The sequence below is a fragment of the Penicillium chermesinum genome, assembly GCF_028974085.1.
Source record: "Penicillium chermesinum strain IBT 19713 chromosome Unknown utg000003l:1.0-5111272.0:1.0-5115320.0, whole genome shotgun sequence".
Classification (NCBI taxonomy): domain Eukaryota; kingdom Fungi; phylum Ascomycota; class Eurotiomycetes; order Eurotiales; family Aspergillaceae; genus Penicillium; species Penicillium chermesinum.
In genome coordinates this window covers 3,424,790-3,440,364 of record NW_026695313.1, presented here as the reverse complement: position 1 = coordinate 3,440,364, position 15,575 = coordinate 3,424,790, and the positions used below count along the sequence as shown (strand labels likewise).

At 53.3% G+C, this 15,575-nt stretch overlaps 8 protein-coding genes across 8 annotated transcripts; 5 read left to right on the top strand and 3 right to left on the bottom strand.

Annotated features, from left to right (window-relative positions):
* Nucleotides 1-247: 247 nt before the first annotated feature.
* On the top strand, nucleotides 248-2,683 carry N7468_004227 (tRNA methyltransferase RSM22; the record flags this gene model as incomplete). The annotated part of the gene is made up of 1 exon (XM_058473524.1): nucleotides 248-2,683. One exon carries the CDS (start codon nucleotides 248-250, stop codon nucleotides 2,681-2,683), a length of 2,436 nt encoding a protein of 811 aa, XP_058332527.1.
* Nucleotides 2,684-3,301: 618 nt separating this feature from the next.
* Nucleotides 3,302-3,883, bottom strand: N7468_004226 (DASH complex subunit SPC19; the record flags this gene model as incomplete). Its single annotated transcript, XM_058473523.1, has 2 exons — nucleotides 3,302-3,694; nucleotides 3,752-3,883. 2 exons carry the CDS (start codon nucleotides 3,881-3,883, stop codon nucleotides 3,302-3,304), a joined length of 525 nt encoding a protein of 174 aa, XP_058332526.1.
* Nucleotides 3,884-5,300: 1,417 nt separating this feature from the next.
* Nucleotides 5,301-5,818, top strand: N7468_004225 (mitochondrial 37S ribosomal uS14m domain-containing protein; the record flags this gene model as incomplete). The annotated part of the gene is made up of 3 exons (XM_058473522.1): nucleotides 5,301-5,431; nucleotides 5,530-5,701; nucleotides 5,756-5,818. The coding sequence occupies 3 exons, from the start codon at nucleotides 5,301-5,303 to the stop codon at nucleotides 5,816-5,818; spliced, it is 366 nt and encodes a 121-aa protein (XP_058332525.1).
* Nucleotides 5,819-6,397: 579 nt separating this feature from the next.
* Nucleotides 6,398-7,531, top strand: N7468_004224 (uncharacterized protein; the record flags this gene model as incomplete). Its single annotated transcript, XM_058473521.1, has 1 exon — nucleotides 6,398-7,531. The coding sequence occupies one exon, from the start codon at nucleotides 6,398-6,400 to the stop codon at nucleotides 7,529-7,531; it is 1,134 nt and encodes a 377-aa protein (XP_058332524.1).
* A 1,557-nt stretch (nucleotides 7,532-9,088) lies between these two features.
* On the top strand, nucleotides 9,089-10,674 carry N7468_004223 (allantoinase alX; the record flags this gene model as incomplete). The annotated part of the gene is made up of 3 exons (XM_058473520.1): nucleotides 9,089-9,586; nucleotides 9,656-10,284; nucleotides 10,323-10,674. 3 exons carry the CDS (start codon nucleotides 9,089-9,091, stop codon nucleotides 10,672-10,674), a joined length of 1,479 nt encoding a protein of 492 aa, XP_058332523.1.
* Nucleotides 10,675-10,914: 240 nt separating this feature from the next.
* On the bottom strand, nucleotides 10,915-11,971 carry N7468_004222 (TMEM199/VMA12 family protein; the record flags this gene model as incomplete). The annotated part of the gene is made up of 2 exons (XM_058473519.1): nucleotides 10,915-11,610; nucleotides 11,696-11,971. The coding sequence occupies 2 exons, from the start codon at nucleotides 11,969-11,971 to the stop codon at nucleotides 10,915-10,917; spliced, it is 972 nt and encodes a 323-aa protein (XP_058332522.1).
* Nucleotides 11,972-12,002: 31 nt separating this feature from the next.
* N7468_004221 (tubulin-binding prefolding complex subunit PAC10) lies at nucleotides 12,003-13,032 on the top strand (the record flags this gene model as incomplete). The annotated part of the gene is made up of 4 exons (XM_058473518.1): nucleotides 12,003-12,170; nucleotides 12,302-12,541; nucleotides 12,636-12,869; nucleotides 12,925-13,032. The coding sequence occupies 4 exons, from the start codon at nucleotides 12,003-12,005 to the stop codon at nucleotides 13,030-13,032; spliced, it is 750 nt and encodes a 249-aa protein (XP_058332521.1).
* A 121-nt stretch (nucleotides 13,033-13,153) lies between these two features.
* On the bottom strand, nucleotides 13,154-15,372 carry N7468_004220 (putative C6 transcription factor; the record flags this gene model as incomplete). Its single annotated transcript, XM_058473517.1, has 4 exons — nucleotides 13,154-14,267; nucleotides 14,317-14,702; nucleotides 14,772-15,284; nucleotides 15,337-15,372. Coding segments are annotated over 4 exons (2,049 nt in total), but the record flags the coding sequence as incomplete, so codon positions are not given.
* Between the last annotated feature and the right edge of the window lie 203 nt (nucleotides 15,373-15,575).

The following is a 15,575-nucleotide window of genomic DNA, read 5'->3' as shown; positions in this document are numbered from 1 at the left end:
TGCCAGAGTCAGGACTGCATAGTATGGAAACACCAGGGGCTACTAGGGTGGATCGATCTTTTTAGTCCCAGCTCTGGGACGACAGACCAGCCAATCAGCAGCCCACATTTTGTGATTGGCCCTTGGCATCAATTTTCTAAAGGCCGCGCCCGCGACTTTTTTTTTTTTCTTTCCTCAACTTCAGCTTCCTAGCAGAATGCTGTCGAGACCATCTTCGTCAAGCGTAGGTAGCTTGCCTGCACGGCAGATGCTACGCTCGCGCGTTTGCTCTGGCAGGACACCAGTGCGCGGAGTATCGCGACTCGCATCACGAGACGCAAGCCTTCGAACTCGAACCGCCTCTATTGCTTCTGGTTCGCATGCTATCCAACTCAAACCTGTGCAATATTCAACACGCAAGCGTTTTTCGTCTACCGCTGCGCCGGCCGAGTCAGACTCACCCACTCCCCTCAACCCCGTCGACCGGATTAATGCTCTTATCGAGCGGATCAATGAGAATGACGATCATATGGCCGGATTAATGGAAGAGCTTGAGGTGCTTGATGAGGTGGAAGATATGGAAGACTTCGATTACATGAAGGAATTCATGAGCACTCGAGGAGAATACACTACAGACACATGGGTGCCCTACGTCCGACAGCAATTTAGGGATGCCATCCCCGAGGGCGTCTTGAACGAGGAGGAGCTCCGGTTGTACACAAGTCTGTACGGCGAACCGGTGATTCTGGACGATATCGAAGAGCCGATGTTAGCGGAAGACGAGGGCGATGCCGATCAGCTTTTCCGCGAGGACGGACAAGGCGGATGGGAAGAGGTTGAATACCGGGAGGATGTGGAGGCTGGCGATGAAACCCCGTTTGTGTACGATATGGATGCCGCTCCAGAACTGGAGGAGACAATCGCCATGCAGCGGACCCGCGAGGTAGCAGAGCAATTGGGCGGCGAGGTCATGCTGGAACAGTTTGAGAACGAAGCTGTTCCCGACGCTACGCCTCGTATGCACCCTCTAACCCAGGGGGGGAAATTTCAAACGGATCCAAGGACTGTATTCTTGCCAAAGAACGCCATGACTGGTCCAGTATCTGTCATTCTCTCCGAGGTCGCCAACAAGCATGTTGCCGAGACTGCTCGTCGTCTGTTCGGTGGGCCGGGACTGCCTCATTCTACTACGGTTGCACCTCCATCTGCAGGTCTTCCACAGCTTCCCATCCCTCTTCATGCTTCACAAAGTCAGATGAGTGGCATGGAGGCAAACGCTTATCTATCTGTGTTATACCCTGGTATCTATGCTTCAACACTGAGCGTCCTCACTGAAGTCCGGAAACGACTTGGAACAGAATGGCTTCGCAACCTTATTACACAAGAAGGTGGCCCGAATGTTCTTGATGCCAGTGGTGCTGGTGCCGGTATTCTAGCCTGGCGGGATGTCATCCGTGCCGAGTATGAGGTTATGGTACCTGATCACCCCAAGGAAGCACCTGTACCATACGGAAGGTCTGCAGTACTAACAGGCTCCGATGCACTCCGGCTCCGTGCCAGTGCACTGCTTGAAAACACCACCTTCCTTCCCCGTCTGCCAGACTATCTCCATGTGCGCGATGCGCCAACGCTCGACGACTCTCGACCAGCTCCCAAGCGTAAGCAGTATGATGTCATCATCGCTCCTCACTCTCTCCTCGGCTTTGAAGAAGATTTCGAGCGCAAGGAGCATGTGGAGAAACTATGGTCCCTTCTCAACCCCGATGGCGGTGTGCTCATTCTGCTGGAGAAGGGTCGCCAAAAGGGCTTTGAGGCCATTTCAGGTGCCCGTGAAATGCTCCTCAAGCGATATATTGCCAGCCCAGGATCGGAGGAGTACACGAACACAATCGAATCACCAAACAGTTCCGCTACCACTAAGAAGGAGACGGGGATGATCATTGCTCCCTGCACGAACCACTCCACTTGTCCCATGCACAACCCTGCAGGGCCTATCCCCGGCCGCAGAGACTACTGTGCCTTTGAGCAGCGATACATCCGACCGGACTTCCTGCAGCGCATCATGGGAGCAAAGGACCATAATCACGAGGATGTCAAGTTTAGCTACCTGGCCGTGCAGCGCGGTGTGGATCTACGCCAGGAGCATGGGATCCAACAGAGCAAAGAAGCCACGGATGCCGCATTTGAAGGCTTCGAGGAGATCGACGAAGCAGATCCAGAATCCCAAGCCAAATTTCACCACCTGTCTCTGCCTCGTATGGTCTTCCCACCTCTGAAACGCCAGGGTCATGTCATCATGGACCTTTGCACCCCTGCTGGCAAGATCGAGCGTTGGACTGTCCCACGTTCCTTTAGTCGCCAGGCGTACCGCGATGCTCGCAAATCGCACTGGGGTGATCTCTGGGCGCTGGGCGCCAAGACCAGCATCCCACGACACCTGAAGTTGTACGATAAGAGGGGTGAAGGCAAGAAAGAGCGCCTTGCTCGCCGTGCTGCTACTAAGGCGGCACAGCAGGAGGAAGAGGATTTCACTGGTGAGAATAATGCTGGAGAGGAAGAAGTTGAGTTTGATGACGAGGAACGGGTTCGTGCGGATCCTCTTCAGGCGCCGAAGCGCAAGAGAGGGCAGAACATCCCAAGCTGGAAGAAGCATAATGATAAGAAAAAGATGCGTCAGGCAGAGAGGAGGCAGTCTGCTGAGTGAGGCGCGCGTGTGTCAAATTGATGCCAGAAGGAAGCCGCTGGAGCTTGTGGAAGGCATTGTTATGAAGACCTGAGTTGTCTTCTATTTGGCGTGCATAATCATGTCGATTGGACATGTCGGCGCCGTTTTGTACTATTATATGAAAATCATGTTGCATAGGTATGGGGTTTGCAATTTGTACTATAGGATACCATCATACCAGACTACTGTAGCACTCGCAATACAGTCTCTTCTCATGAAAAACATCAATTCTCTCGTATTAGCTGGTCATAAATCATTAGGCGTTTGCTTGAAGCCCTGGCTATTCTGGGAGGAAATTATTCGAACCTGATTGGTTCATTAGGGGTCTCATTTTCCCTTATCGTCCGCCGCACTTTCTTGGAGAATTTATAACCTGATAATCGCAGAGTGCTCCTCTCCTTTGCTTGCCCTCGGAAGCGCATGACATCAGAGTGGCCTCGGCGAAGGGCGCATGAGGAATGGCAGCGTCGAGTGAAATTCTTTCTTGGAAAGTCGTTTTCAGCCTGTTCCAAAGGTGTCGGTGACGATACCCCGTTCCTTGTACTTGCACAGGCGCTTATTCGCAAATTGTGTTGCAGCATAATCGAGTCCCTGTGCTCACTGCGTCGCCATACTCTTCCTCAACTGCCTCTCGCGCTGGGTACTCTGCAACTCTAATCTATCCACCGCGTACTTCAATCGCTCCTTCTTCTGCACGAGTCGGCGCAGTTCGAGCGCCTTGTGGGCCGCACTGTTCGACCCCGCTTGGCGGGCCCGCGCTGCAGCATTGCTTTGAGCCTGGGCGCGATTCGCAGACGCGCGGTCCTCCGAGTTGGACGAAAGCCGGCCTTCTTGCAGATCACATTTGGCTTTGAGACCCTCTTCACGCCGGGCAAGTTTCTCGACGTGGTTTGAAGCGAGAGAGAGCAGGTGGGCGATACTTGGAGTGATTTCGTCGAGGAGGGATTGCTGTGCTTCGCGGAGGGTTGGTTCGGGAAGAAGCTCAAAGTGCTATCTAGTGTTAGTCTCCGCCACATATAGGCTTCTGCTGAATATCTTGCGGCGTACCCGTGTTGTCTGGAGGACTTTGCAAAGGCGGGGGAAATCATTGACGCCGGAGTCGAGCGTTGTGATCGCGTTGTCGAGGCGCTGCAACGAGGATTGTAGAGAAGACACTGATGAAGCTAGCGACGATGCCATGATCGAAGCTTCGACTCTGCGAGTTCTTGATTCAAGCGTCGATTGATGCGGTTGCTTGTTTACTCTGGAGCAGCTCGGGTCCGATCGGGTAAAGCGGCCAGCGGCCAAGCCAAAAGCGGCATGGCGTGTCGGTCCGGGCAAACTCCAACCTCACGTCTCCTCTTCCTCCTGCAACACCTCCCCGCGAATCCCCCAAGATCATTCTTTTCGCAGCATCTTACACCATGTCTCTCCTCGGAAAGAAGTTCCCCGGCGCTCTCGGTAAGCCATTGCCAAAATTCCCCCGATTCCGCCAATGTGGCCATGGCGCAACTGAACTAACACAATTGCCTAAAGCCAAGCCTTTGACCCCCTTCTTCGCTGCCGGTATGCACATTCGATTCTTTTGCGACCCTTGATGTCCTCGAGCCCGGATCCTACCTCGAAAGATCACTATAACTGCGATTCCGACCGGCGCTTAGATGGTGGAATAATATACTGACAAGTTTCTTTAGGTCTCATCGTGCTGTACGGCGTCAACTCTCTGCAGAACGCTCTGTCCAACAGTGAGTCAGCCCTGTGTTTTTGAAACGTCGACTGTCCTGTCCGGACTTGGTTATATGGAGTGTGAAGCCGTGGAATCCGGGCACATGCGCAGCCAAACCTAAGGACTTGGCGTGGCCATTGATCGGATCTCAGAACTAACGATGCAACTTTTTAAGCTGCCGAGTACAAGAACGACCCCCGCAACCCCAACGCTAAGGCCGCCAACGGTCACTAAAGCAGCCGTCGACAATGACATGCTGTGCGATGCCCCTCGGGCGGGTTGAGACAGGATTGGTTTAGGCTTTGGGCGATGAAAGTTTCACGGAAATAGCTTCAGGCACTGGCTTTAAACCGCAATTGTGATTCTACGTTCACGGGCAGTTTGCCCTCTGTCCAAGCATATAGATTATACCCTTGGGGGTGACTTGGATCAATTTTACAAGCTGTACCACTACTGAATTACGGCATCGGTCTCTTAAGTAGGGCATTCGCTTGTGTCATCCTTATACTCTAGTGTCACCATCTTCTGGCCTATAGTCTGGATGATAACAGTGCACAGGTGGTCCTAGTAGGTATTGAGTAAGAGATGGGGATTGCCACTAGAATTGTAGGCTGTGAGGCGTGCACCCCTGGACTCCAATAGATTGTGATATGCAGTGGGAAAGCCCTAGCACCTACTGGGAGACAGTATCTGTCACGGTTATACTAGGAATGGTAGTAAAAGAAAGCTAGCCTATTTCTGTCGATGGTGTATCCCCTCTACTGTAGAAGCAAGACTTGTTCAGGAGGACACGCTAAACCCGATCGGGACTTTTCACCAACTCCGCCGTCGAGACCTCAACTTTTGAGCCTTTCCCTCTCCAGGCCCGCCAGCACCAAGGAACTCGCCACAATGTCGAAGACAGCAGCAACCGCGGCAAACCTCTTCCATCCTAAGAAGTTGAACTTGGGCGGGTTTGTCAACACCCGCCTCATTCGCGACCACAATAAGCGCATTGCCGTTGACCAAACCGAAGCCGAACGGTACGAACCCTCGCCCCAACGAAGACAAATGCCAATGGCCAGCCAGATCGGTAAAGGCCAATGGAACGAAATCAGCTGATGTTTCTCAATAATACTAGACAAGCACTCCGCTACATGATCCGCAACACCAGTCTCCCCGGCCGCGTCCGCGCGCAGGCTCAGCTTCAGCTTTCACAGATGCACTGCTACACTCGCCCTACCCAGATCAAGAACCGCTGTATCGCGTCCGGTACTGCGCGCAGTGTCTTCAGAGATTTCCGACTGAACCGGGTAAGTCCGCGTTCGATAGGCCGCGATCATGACTATCCAGCTGATACATCCCAGTTCCAATTCCGTATGCAGGCTCTTGCCGGCGAGCTCCCTGGAGTGAAGAAGGCCAGTTGGTAGAGAGTATGGGCGGGCTCCAAAATTATTGAATGTATCCTGATGGGTTTGCATGGCGTTTGCTTGACGCTTCATTTGAAGCATTGTATAGTATTACATACCTCAACTATGTTCACCTTTTCTTCCGTCTCAATTCTACGGTCCCCTCGAGTCAAACTGCTTGCCTTCCTTCCGCGGCATTAAAAGGAAACTTCCCACTGCCTTTCCAGATATTTCTATCGTCAGCTTCTCATGCTCTCACCTCCCGAGCCTTTTCTTTCTCCTTTCATCCACTGGCCTACGAACGTTGACTTCACCCTACGCATCGAAGATGTATGTCTTCAACGCTAAAGATCTTCCCCAGGATCCGGTCTTCCTGCGGACTTGACTGAGCTTGGGTAAGGCTTATCTCATAGTAACTTCACTTCACATCTCACATATATAGATATTTCATCACTGAGCAGGATGAAATCCGCAAAATCGAACATCCAGCCGAACGATTCCGCTGGAAAATCGACCGCAACCAACGCTACAACGTCGTCCATGGAGAAGCGGTGGACAGTATGATCTTTGTAGTGTATATTTCCCATTAACATCTTCCTAATGACATCAACAGTCTGTATCCGGGACATAGTCCGTGTGCGCCTCCAAGAAGCCGGCCTGGAAACCCTCCGCCTCCCCTTGGGTGCAGCTCCCTGTGAGCCCAATGTCCCAATCCTGACCTCCAACTTGAAAGGCCCTCCTCGGCGCCGGGTCATCGTTGTCTTCGGTAGCACCCAGTCCGACCTTGGCATATGGGGATTCCGCAGTATTCACGATACCAGCATCAAGAACGGATCCGCGGTCGAGTTCACCCAGGCCGTGCTGGGCAAGCCCGGCGCAGCGAAGGACACTGCCCTCATCCTTGCAAACACCGGCCAGCTGAACTGGTTCTGTAAGGGCCAGCGAGCTCTTAGTAACAGGAGCCTTGCTGCGCAGCCTCGCCCATTCGCCATCTCGGAACAGGCCAGCGGGTCCTGGCGCAACACGATCCCCGGCAACGCGAACTGCCAGGAGCACGTCAAGTACGTCTTCGAGAACGTCGTGAAGCCGCACCTCGCATCGACCTCCCGGGTTGATGTGATCGGGGTCTCAGAGGGCGGACTGGCCGCCATCGAATATCTCCGCGACAACTGGGATCTCTGGAGAGCGTACCTCTCCGGAGTCGCCCTGGCTGACCCCACGCACACGGCCCTCAACGACCTGGACATGTCTCAGCTGGTGGACAAGGACTCGTTCAGCGCGTTCCTGTCCTCGCGCGGTCGCGCTTACATTGCCTCGTCAGACCCGCTCGGTACGCCTCAGCCTGGATCTGGATATCGCACCTACGGCTGCAATTGCTATTCTTCGGGGGAGCCCCTGAACAACGACTGCATTATGCCGGCCGCGTGGATTGATATGCTTGTCTGGCTTGATACGCTCCAGGAGAACCGGTTCTACGCTGAGAATGTTACAATCCTTGCGGACGATATGGATGAAGACACGCTCAGGCAGCTGGATGAGATGGTTGTTGAGGACGAGGCGGCTCGTCATGTTTCTAGCCCTCCCGGTTCACGTGCTGAGACCGAGGAAGACAGTGACATCGAGGGCCCGCCTAATCGCGGGCGTATGCGAGCCAAAGTGGAGGCAAATGACAATGGCGGAGAGGAGGGTGCCGAGGGCATGGGAAATGCGCAGATGAAGGAAGATGGATCCTAAGTGCTTTTAAATGCCCTCCAAGGGGGGAGATTGAGGGAGATTGGTCACAGTTGCGCGAATTGCGTTCTCTGATATCGCTTTGATTTGCTATGGAACTTTGGTAGCGCCTTAGGGGCAGAGCGACTGAAGTTGAACCAGGAGGCGACCTTTTTAACCGGAGATCGTTAGTTTTGTCGTTTCAACGCAGATGCGATGCAGACTCTGCAGACTCTGCAGACTTCGACTATTGGCCGTAGATACACAACCTGCCGTTAGAAGTACTGTGTGACCGTCCGAATAAGCCCTCTCCCACTGTCGCAACGTGATAAGAAGCAAGACATGCTTCTCACGCACGTCGCATTAAGCAATCAACGGCGTACATGCCAACATGCTGATCTCGGCCAGGGCAACCAACAGTTGGCTGCGGATGTCGCAATCAAACAGGAGATCCCGGTCCAAAGCAAGAAAACCACGCAGGACGAGCGACCCGAGCGTCCTACCCCGCCAGAACGATATGATATTTGCCCTAGATTTCCACCTTTCCCCTCTCCATTGGGATGCCAATTTTAGATCTTTGCCGATTTCCGTGCACGTTTATGTCGCGCACTTTCCTGCGCGATCGAAATGAGCCCGAGATGGTCGATTATCCCCTCATGGTCGGAGATCACCGCCGGAAAACCAATCCGGGGGCGAATACCCAAACACGAGCAGAGCGTGTTCGGAGGGAGAGCCAGACCCTTTTGAGGTTTCCATCGAGTAAAAGAAACAGGCCGGAACAACGCGGGCAGTTTTGATCGAGTAAAAGATAAAAACCGAGCGATAAGCGATTTCTGCATGGGACTTGCAGAGTCGGAGGTGCCCGATGGGCCACTTTCCACATGCTTTTCTCTTATCGACGTTACCGTGGTTCTGCGCCGCATTTCTGGACGAGGGGGCTGTCTTCCTGGCGATTGGCAGCACGCAGGTGCACGCATTATCGCTGAGTTAGTATTGATCAGAAATCCACAGGGCGCTCATGGTCTCCTCGTTTGGGCGATGATGAGGGTATTCGTCGAATCAGGCGCCCGTTCATCTTGCAGGCCACGATCTGCGACTACGAAGCCCTGAAGATTGGCCACTTGCCATTAGCCCCGATGCCCCCAAGAGTCCCCCAATTTATCGAGTAATCGCAATGCTCGAAGTATCGGGTGGGACTCCCTTGGTGGGTAATCGCAATGCCCTTTTAAGCTCTCAGACGGGTTGAATAGTCCTGTGGGCCACCGCAGTTCTCCGGCCCAGACTTGTCTGAAGTTTTTTTTTCTTCTAAAGGGGCAGCTGGTTATTTATATCCTGCTCCCCCAGAATCCCCCAAGGCTGGGCTTATCTCGAAATCGAACCCTCTCATCAGATAAGCACATTTTTTTGCTTTTTTTTGCCCCTCCCAGCTTCTTTCAGTCCTATCGATTGGCTCGTCTTATCTATACTCCTTTCGGACCGCACCTGTTCGTTTAAAAATACCGCGTCTTGCGTCGATTGGGATACTATATTTTCTTATTCACGGCCTGCAAGCAAGCAAGCCTCCCCCATCCAGTCCGAACTATGTCGACGGCTAACATCCCCTCAATCTCTGTCGTGGCTTCTTCACGAGCCGTCATTTCCGGTCGTCTGACCTCTGCTACTATTGTGATCTCCAATACCACCGGCCGGATCACCGCTGTTTTTGACTCCGTTCTGCCGGAGTCGGAATTCCCCGCGGGCACCCCATACACTGACTATTCCCCATATGTTCTGCTGCCCGGGTTGGTGGATGCGCATGTCCACCTCAATGAGCCTGGCCGCACCGAATGGGAAGGCTTCTATACTGGCACCCAGGCCGCTGCCTTTGGCGGTGTGACCACCGTCATTGACATGCCTCTGAATGCTATCCCACCGACGACTACCGTGGCCGGACTCAAAGAGAAGATTGCCGCTGCCCAGGGTAAGTGCTGGGTTGACGTGGGTTTCTATGGTGGGATCATCCCCGGCAATGCGGGAGAGCTCAAGGGCCTCGTCGAGAGGGGTGTTCGCGGTTTCAAGGGCTTCTTGATTGATAGTGGTGTAAGTACACATTCTGATGGTGTACATAGGTATCCTTCCCATTGTTCGTCATTGTTAATCATTCTCTAGGTGGATGAATTCCCCGCGGTCAGCCAAGATGACATTCAGAAAGCTATGGTGGAATTGGCTGACGAGCCCACCACACTTATGTTCCACGCGGAGATGGTGCCTCCAATCACCGCCTCGGTCGGTGACGAGGTCCAGACCTCTGATGCTCCGGCTGCGCCAACTGGGCCTCTTGAGGCATACTCGACTTTCTTGGCCTCCCGCCCTTCAGAGTTCGAGATATGTGCTATTGATAGAATCCTGTCCATGGCCCATCTCGCCCCGAACCTTCAGTTGCATATTGTCCATCTGTCGGCCATGGAAGCCATCCCTCTCCTGCGGGAAGCTCGTGCCCGTGGCGTCAAAATTACTGCCGAGACGTGCTTCCACTACCTCTCACTTGCTGCCGAGGAAATCCGGGACGGCGATACGCGTCACAAGTGCTGCCCACCGATCCGTTCCCAGCTGAACCAAGATGGTCTGTGGGAGGAGCTTGAGAAGCACGCCGGCGATGGAGTCATCAAGACCGTCGTCTCCGACCACTCTCCCTGCACCCCAAACCTGAAGCAACTCCCCTCCCATGTGCCTGGTCACTGCGAAAGCAGCCAGGAAGAGAGCGGGGACTTCTTCTCTGCGTGGGGTGGCATCTCTCGGTCGGTCTGGGCTTGCCCATTCTCTGGACCGAACTCAGCCGCCGCAAGGGTTTGACTCCCTCTCCCGAAGACGACAACACCAAGAACGCCCTGCAAGATATCGTACGCCTGTGCTGTGCGAACACCGCCGCCCAGGTCGGGTTGCAAACCCGCAAAGGTGACCTGCGTCCCGGATTCGATGCCGATATCTGTGTCTTCGACGACTCCGCTGAATGGACCGTGGAACCCAGCACCATGCTCTTCCGCAACAAGTGCTCGCCCTACCAAGGCCGCACCCTGCGTGGGATGGTCCGCGAGACCTGGCTGCGCGGCGAATGCATCTTCAGCCGCGCGAACAACTTTGGCGACAAGCCACCGTCTGGCAAGCTGCTTCTCGAGAAGCGGGCTTAGAGATGTCTCCTTTTTTTTTTTACTTCCCCTCCTTTTCATTTCCTCACTTCCTTTGTCGCTGTCCGGGAACAAGTTGACTCTGGCAGCTCTATCCGCCGTTTCGCCCTCTTATTCTTCACGCCCTGCATCTCGTTCTCTATTCTCTATTGAGACGAGCACTAATGACTGAACAGCATCCATACCCGTTAAAATAATGACAGCATGTTGTAGCTTAGGTCTAGACCATGAAACCAAAAGAATTCACATCCACAATTGAAATGTCCCCGAATTAGGATATATAAAGAGTAATTTACAATCAGATAGGTGAATCTTATTAGCCGATACGGTCAAGTTAAATCTTTTTTTCCCCTTCTCATACTTCTCCCTCAACCTCCTCCTCACACCCCCATTCAATCCCTTTCCCCAAATTTCCTCCTTCTCACCCACAGTTACGAGATCCTCCCTCTCCTCGCTCCCTTCCCCCTCAAACGCCCCCACCAACACCTTCCGCTCCTTAAGCTTCCTCTCCGCAATCCTCGCCCTCTCCAGCTTCCCCAGATAAGCAGCATACAGGAACGATTCCGCCACAGCCACCGCCAGCGCCGCGAAAATAGAAAGCAGAACCCGCACCGCATCTGACGCCCCCTGTCTCTCCTTTCCCTCGGCCCTAGGACCCGTCCAGCTGGAGAAGGTCCGCGCCAGGATGCCCGGCATGTGGAAAGTACTAAGAGCCCAGTACACGCTGAATCCCGTGATCAGCACGGAGAGGAAGATATTGAACACCAGCGACGGCGTCAGGGTATCTTCCGTGAAGACCGGCTGGCCGTGCGTGTCGCGCAGGGCGTGCGGGTCCGCGTAGTCTGCATTTGGGGTGTAGGTTGGGTTCAAGAGGCGGTTGTAGGCTTGTTGGTCGGCGATGGCCGTGAGGCGCGCTTTCGAGGCGAGGTATTCTTGGGACTGGGTGTCGAACGTTAGTTGTATGCCATTTTCTCTTTGGACTGGAGTCCCCCGGGGGGGGGGGGGGGGTCCGGCAGTATAGTACACGTACGGGTTCTGGCTTCTTGGGCGGCGGGGGGACGTAGACTTTTGTGCCGCGGAGGAGCGAGCTCAGGACGGTAGGGTCTGGAGGTTCATTTCCGGCAATTGAAGATGTGTATGCCGAGTCGTTCTCAAGGTATTTCGACAATCGGAGGAGCTGCGCGTGCGCAATCGGACCGTGCAAGTCCAGCGCCGCCGGAAGATCGAGCTCCTGGCGGCGCTCAGCCGGGACAGCAGTCCACGCTGCTAGGATCCGAGGGGTCGTAACTAGAAAAACCATATCCGCTCCGCAACTCCAAACGCCCAGCGCAATGGTGTGTTTCCCCTTCTCGCCGCTTGCAAACTGTAACGGTGGTGTCCAGCGGCGAGCAGAGCGGAAGACCCGCAGCGGGCAGAAAGCAAGCCAAGCTCTCCCCACTTCGAGTTTGAGGGCTCTGGACAACTCCACGCCCAGCCATGGCAGACTCCAAGTCCACGGCGTAAGTTCCTCAATTCTTTTTTTTTCCTGGCAAGCTGGAAGAGCGTGGTAGTTTGCGCCGTCGTCTCGTCCCGCTTCGCTCCTAATTTTTTGGGCTCTCTGCCACTGCCGTAACTAACCCCTCCATTCTAGTTCGGCCACGACACAGACAAACCCACGGGAATCCCCGTGGCGCCTTTCATCGACGATGTGAACGACTACGTCTCCTCCCGCGCCGAGGTCGAGCCCACGCTCCGTTCGTTCCAGGAGATGATCTCCAAATACCAGTTCATGGAGGTGAACACACAACGTCGCGCGCAGGGCCTGCGCGACAAGATCCCAGATATCAAGAAGACATTGGAGATGGTGCGGTTTCTGAAGACGCGAAAAGAGGTGAGTTCTACCCTGTGGTGTTCATGTCTGGATAATATAGAGTATATTTTGGTCTGACTGGTTGCCTCTTTTGTTACTTCCTTCCTCCGAGCAGAATAACCCAGAGTCTGAACTTGAGACAAACTTCGAACTGAACGATACACTTTACGCTCGCGCTTCCATTCCGATTGCTGAGACGGAGGAGGTTTACCTCTGGCTTGGTGCGAATGTTATGCTGGCGTACCCGCTGGACGAAGCTACGACCATGCTCCAGGATAAACTAGCGGCTGCGGAGCAAAGCTTGGGTAATTGCGAGGAGGATTTGGAGTTCTTACGTGAGCAGATCACGGTATGTTGTTTTTGCGGTCTTCTCTCCTATCGATGGATGCTGACTTGGTTTGCAGACTCTCGAGGTAGCCACGGCACGGGTTTATAATTGGGACGTCGTACAACGGAGGAAAGAGAAGGCCGAGGGCAAGGGGGATGACGAAGAGAAGAAGCAGGGCGGCTAATCGATTCATAGAGATGATCTTTATTTGCCCCGAAAGAAGACTAAAACAATATCACTGGTTTATTGGCAACTCTCGCTTCTACGGCTCCTTTTTTCGAACGCAGTTGATCTTTCCAGAGTGATCACAGTAGGGGTCCGAAGTCCTGAAGACAGGCGTCAGGTGTATCATCGAAATCAAAGTTCATGAACTGCCAAAAATCCCAGTCTGAATCATTCGAGGCTATGGGAAGAACATCCAACTCTTCCCACGAGTTGTTATCTATGTTGAGCAAGCTCGATGTGATGTTCGAATTGGACAGGGTAGGAGATTCGGAAGACCCTGCTGTTGTGTCTCCTGTAGAGACATCAGAGCACACTTCTGCGACTTTTCTTTTGATGCGGGAAAGCAGTTGGCTCGATCTATTTTCAGAATTACTTCCATAGATCTCAGCGTCTTTTTCCAGATCCAGCAATGCTTCTAATACGAGAGCGCATCGTTCATTGTGAGACCGGGCTCTTTGCAATCCAATTGTATCGCCTGGCTCACTGCAATGCATTTTCAAAAGCCCGACAGCTTCTTTGATTTTATCTTTGACCACGACCTCACCCAGGCTCACCTCGGCGCTCTGCGATGTATTCGAATGGACTGCGAAGAGCATGTCGAGGAGAAGAAGCGCAGCAGCGTTGAACAATTGTTTCGTCCCAAGAGAAAGCGAGCCACAGACAGTGCACCTCTGTCGCATCTGTGCATATGTGGTGATGATATTTTGCGCCACGAGACGACAAGCGGCTCGACTATCAGAAGAGAGATTGCCTCGATGAAGGCGCAAAAACAGGCTCCATAGCTGCTGATGCAGCATCCACTTGTGCACTGGAACCGCAGCAAGGAGGCCCGCAGACCCCAGGCCGAGGGTATTCTCTGGCTTGAAGTGTGCAGGGAGGTCATGTAAGAACTTTTCGTGCTTTTTGCTTAGTTTCTTTTGCGTACCGGTGGCTTGCGGTTCTCGCATTGAGGCATTTTGGGCGTCGATTGATTCGCGGGCTAAGATAGCGATGTCAATCGCATATCTTGTGTACGAGAGCATTGTAAATTCAGGACGCGGTCTTTCAGTGACCGGAGGCCTCTCGATCTGCCATGGGATGTTCATGTCATCGTCATTAATATGCAATGGCACCCGAGTGTTGAAATGAGATGGATGGATACTATAGTATCCCAATGAATGCCCTCGAGACCAGTCTCGGACGACCAGCGCCCACCTACAACGATGTCAGGAAGGCCGATCTATGAACAATCAGATCTACTTACCAAATCCGAATCCCAACTTCAGTTCTCACGTGCGAAGTAGCATTCGTTCTGGAATCGCTAAATGAGCTCGCCGGGTCGGGCATGTACACCTTTGCGTCTCCTAGATTATGCAGTCCCAATTTTCGAGCTCCTGATATTGCTGTGCCCAAAAGGGCGTCGAGTTCCAGCGGCCTGTCTTTGCTATCCAGGAGAAGCATGACTGCAGCCTGCAAGCTTGCGATAGAACCACAAAATAACGCCATGCGTCCTTGGAGGCAGCGCAGGGCGAGTGATCTCCATGTCTTGCGAATGCCCGAAGATCGAAGTTCTTCTACTCTGAAGTTCAACGGCGTGGGAGACCCGCCGATCATGTTCGGTGTGGGGTGAAAGTCTAGCCCAAGCATTAACTGATCCAGAAAGGTCAGTACTAGCATCTTGGTATCTTCTACACCTGGATGCAATGTGGTCCAACATACCGCTAGCAAGAAACACGAGATTTCTTCCATTGTGAAAGTGCTTGAAAGATGACGAGCTTTATCCGCCAATGTTTCCGATTCAAGATACAAGGTCTCGGCAGCTTGGAGGAACGTCGGCGTGTGAAAGACATTCCCGAGAGGCGCTTGACAACGCGTAGCGAAGACACCATAGAGCTGGCGTATTAGTTCGGGTTCTGGAAGCACTGTGACGACTTCTTGTACTAGGGCCTCTCTTGCGGGGTCCTTAAATGGACGGTCCTTGCTCTCCCAGTACATATTAGGGTAGTCAGGAGAAACACCTGGTTTTGTTCCAGGCCCTGCTCCGGATGGGCGAGAGAAGTATGCATGAACAGTGTCATCTATAAAATTATCGAGAGTTCGAGCCGCCTCCTCGACATCAGGTGCTCTCTCAGCTGCGGCCTTTGGCTTGCTGCCGTTCTTTGAGGGCTTTGCTCTTGGATTTCGCTCATCTTTGCGGCACAGATGGCCAATGTTGCGTTTGATACACTCGATCTAATTGTTTTTTTTTTTAGCGGATTTCATGGGCTTGAGAAAGGATACATACACATGGCACTTTCCTATCACACTTCAGCTTCGAGGCCCTACATCGCGAGCAGGAGTGGGTAAACTTCCGCCTTTCAGCTACCATCCTACCAGTGGCCTTGGTATCAAGAAGTCCCCAGCTACTACTAGTACTAATAACAGCCTTAGCAGTACTAGCAGCACAAACCGTTGAACTCTAAGCTCATGCTGGAGGTGTCAGCCCCGGGCGATGTTGATTAGTCATTCATTCCCGATGACAAC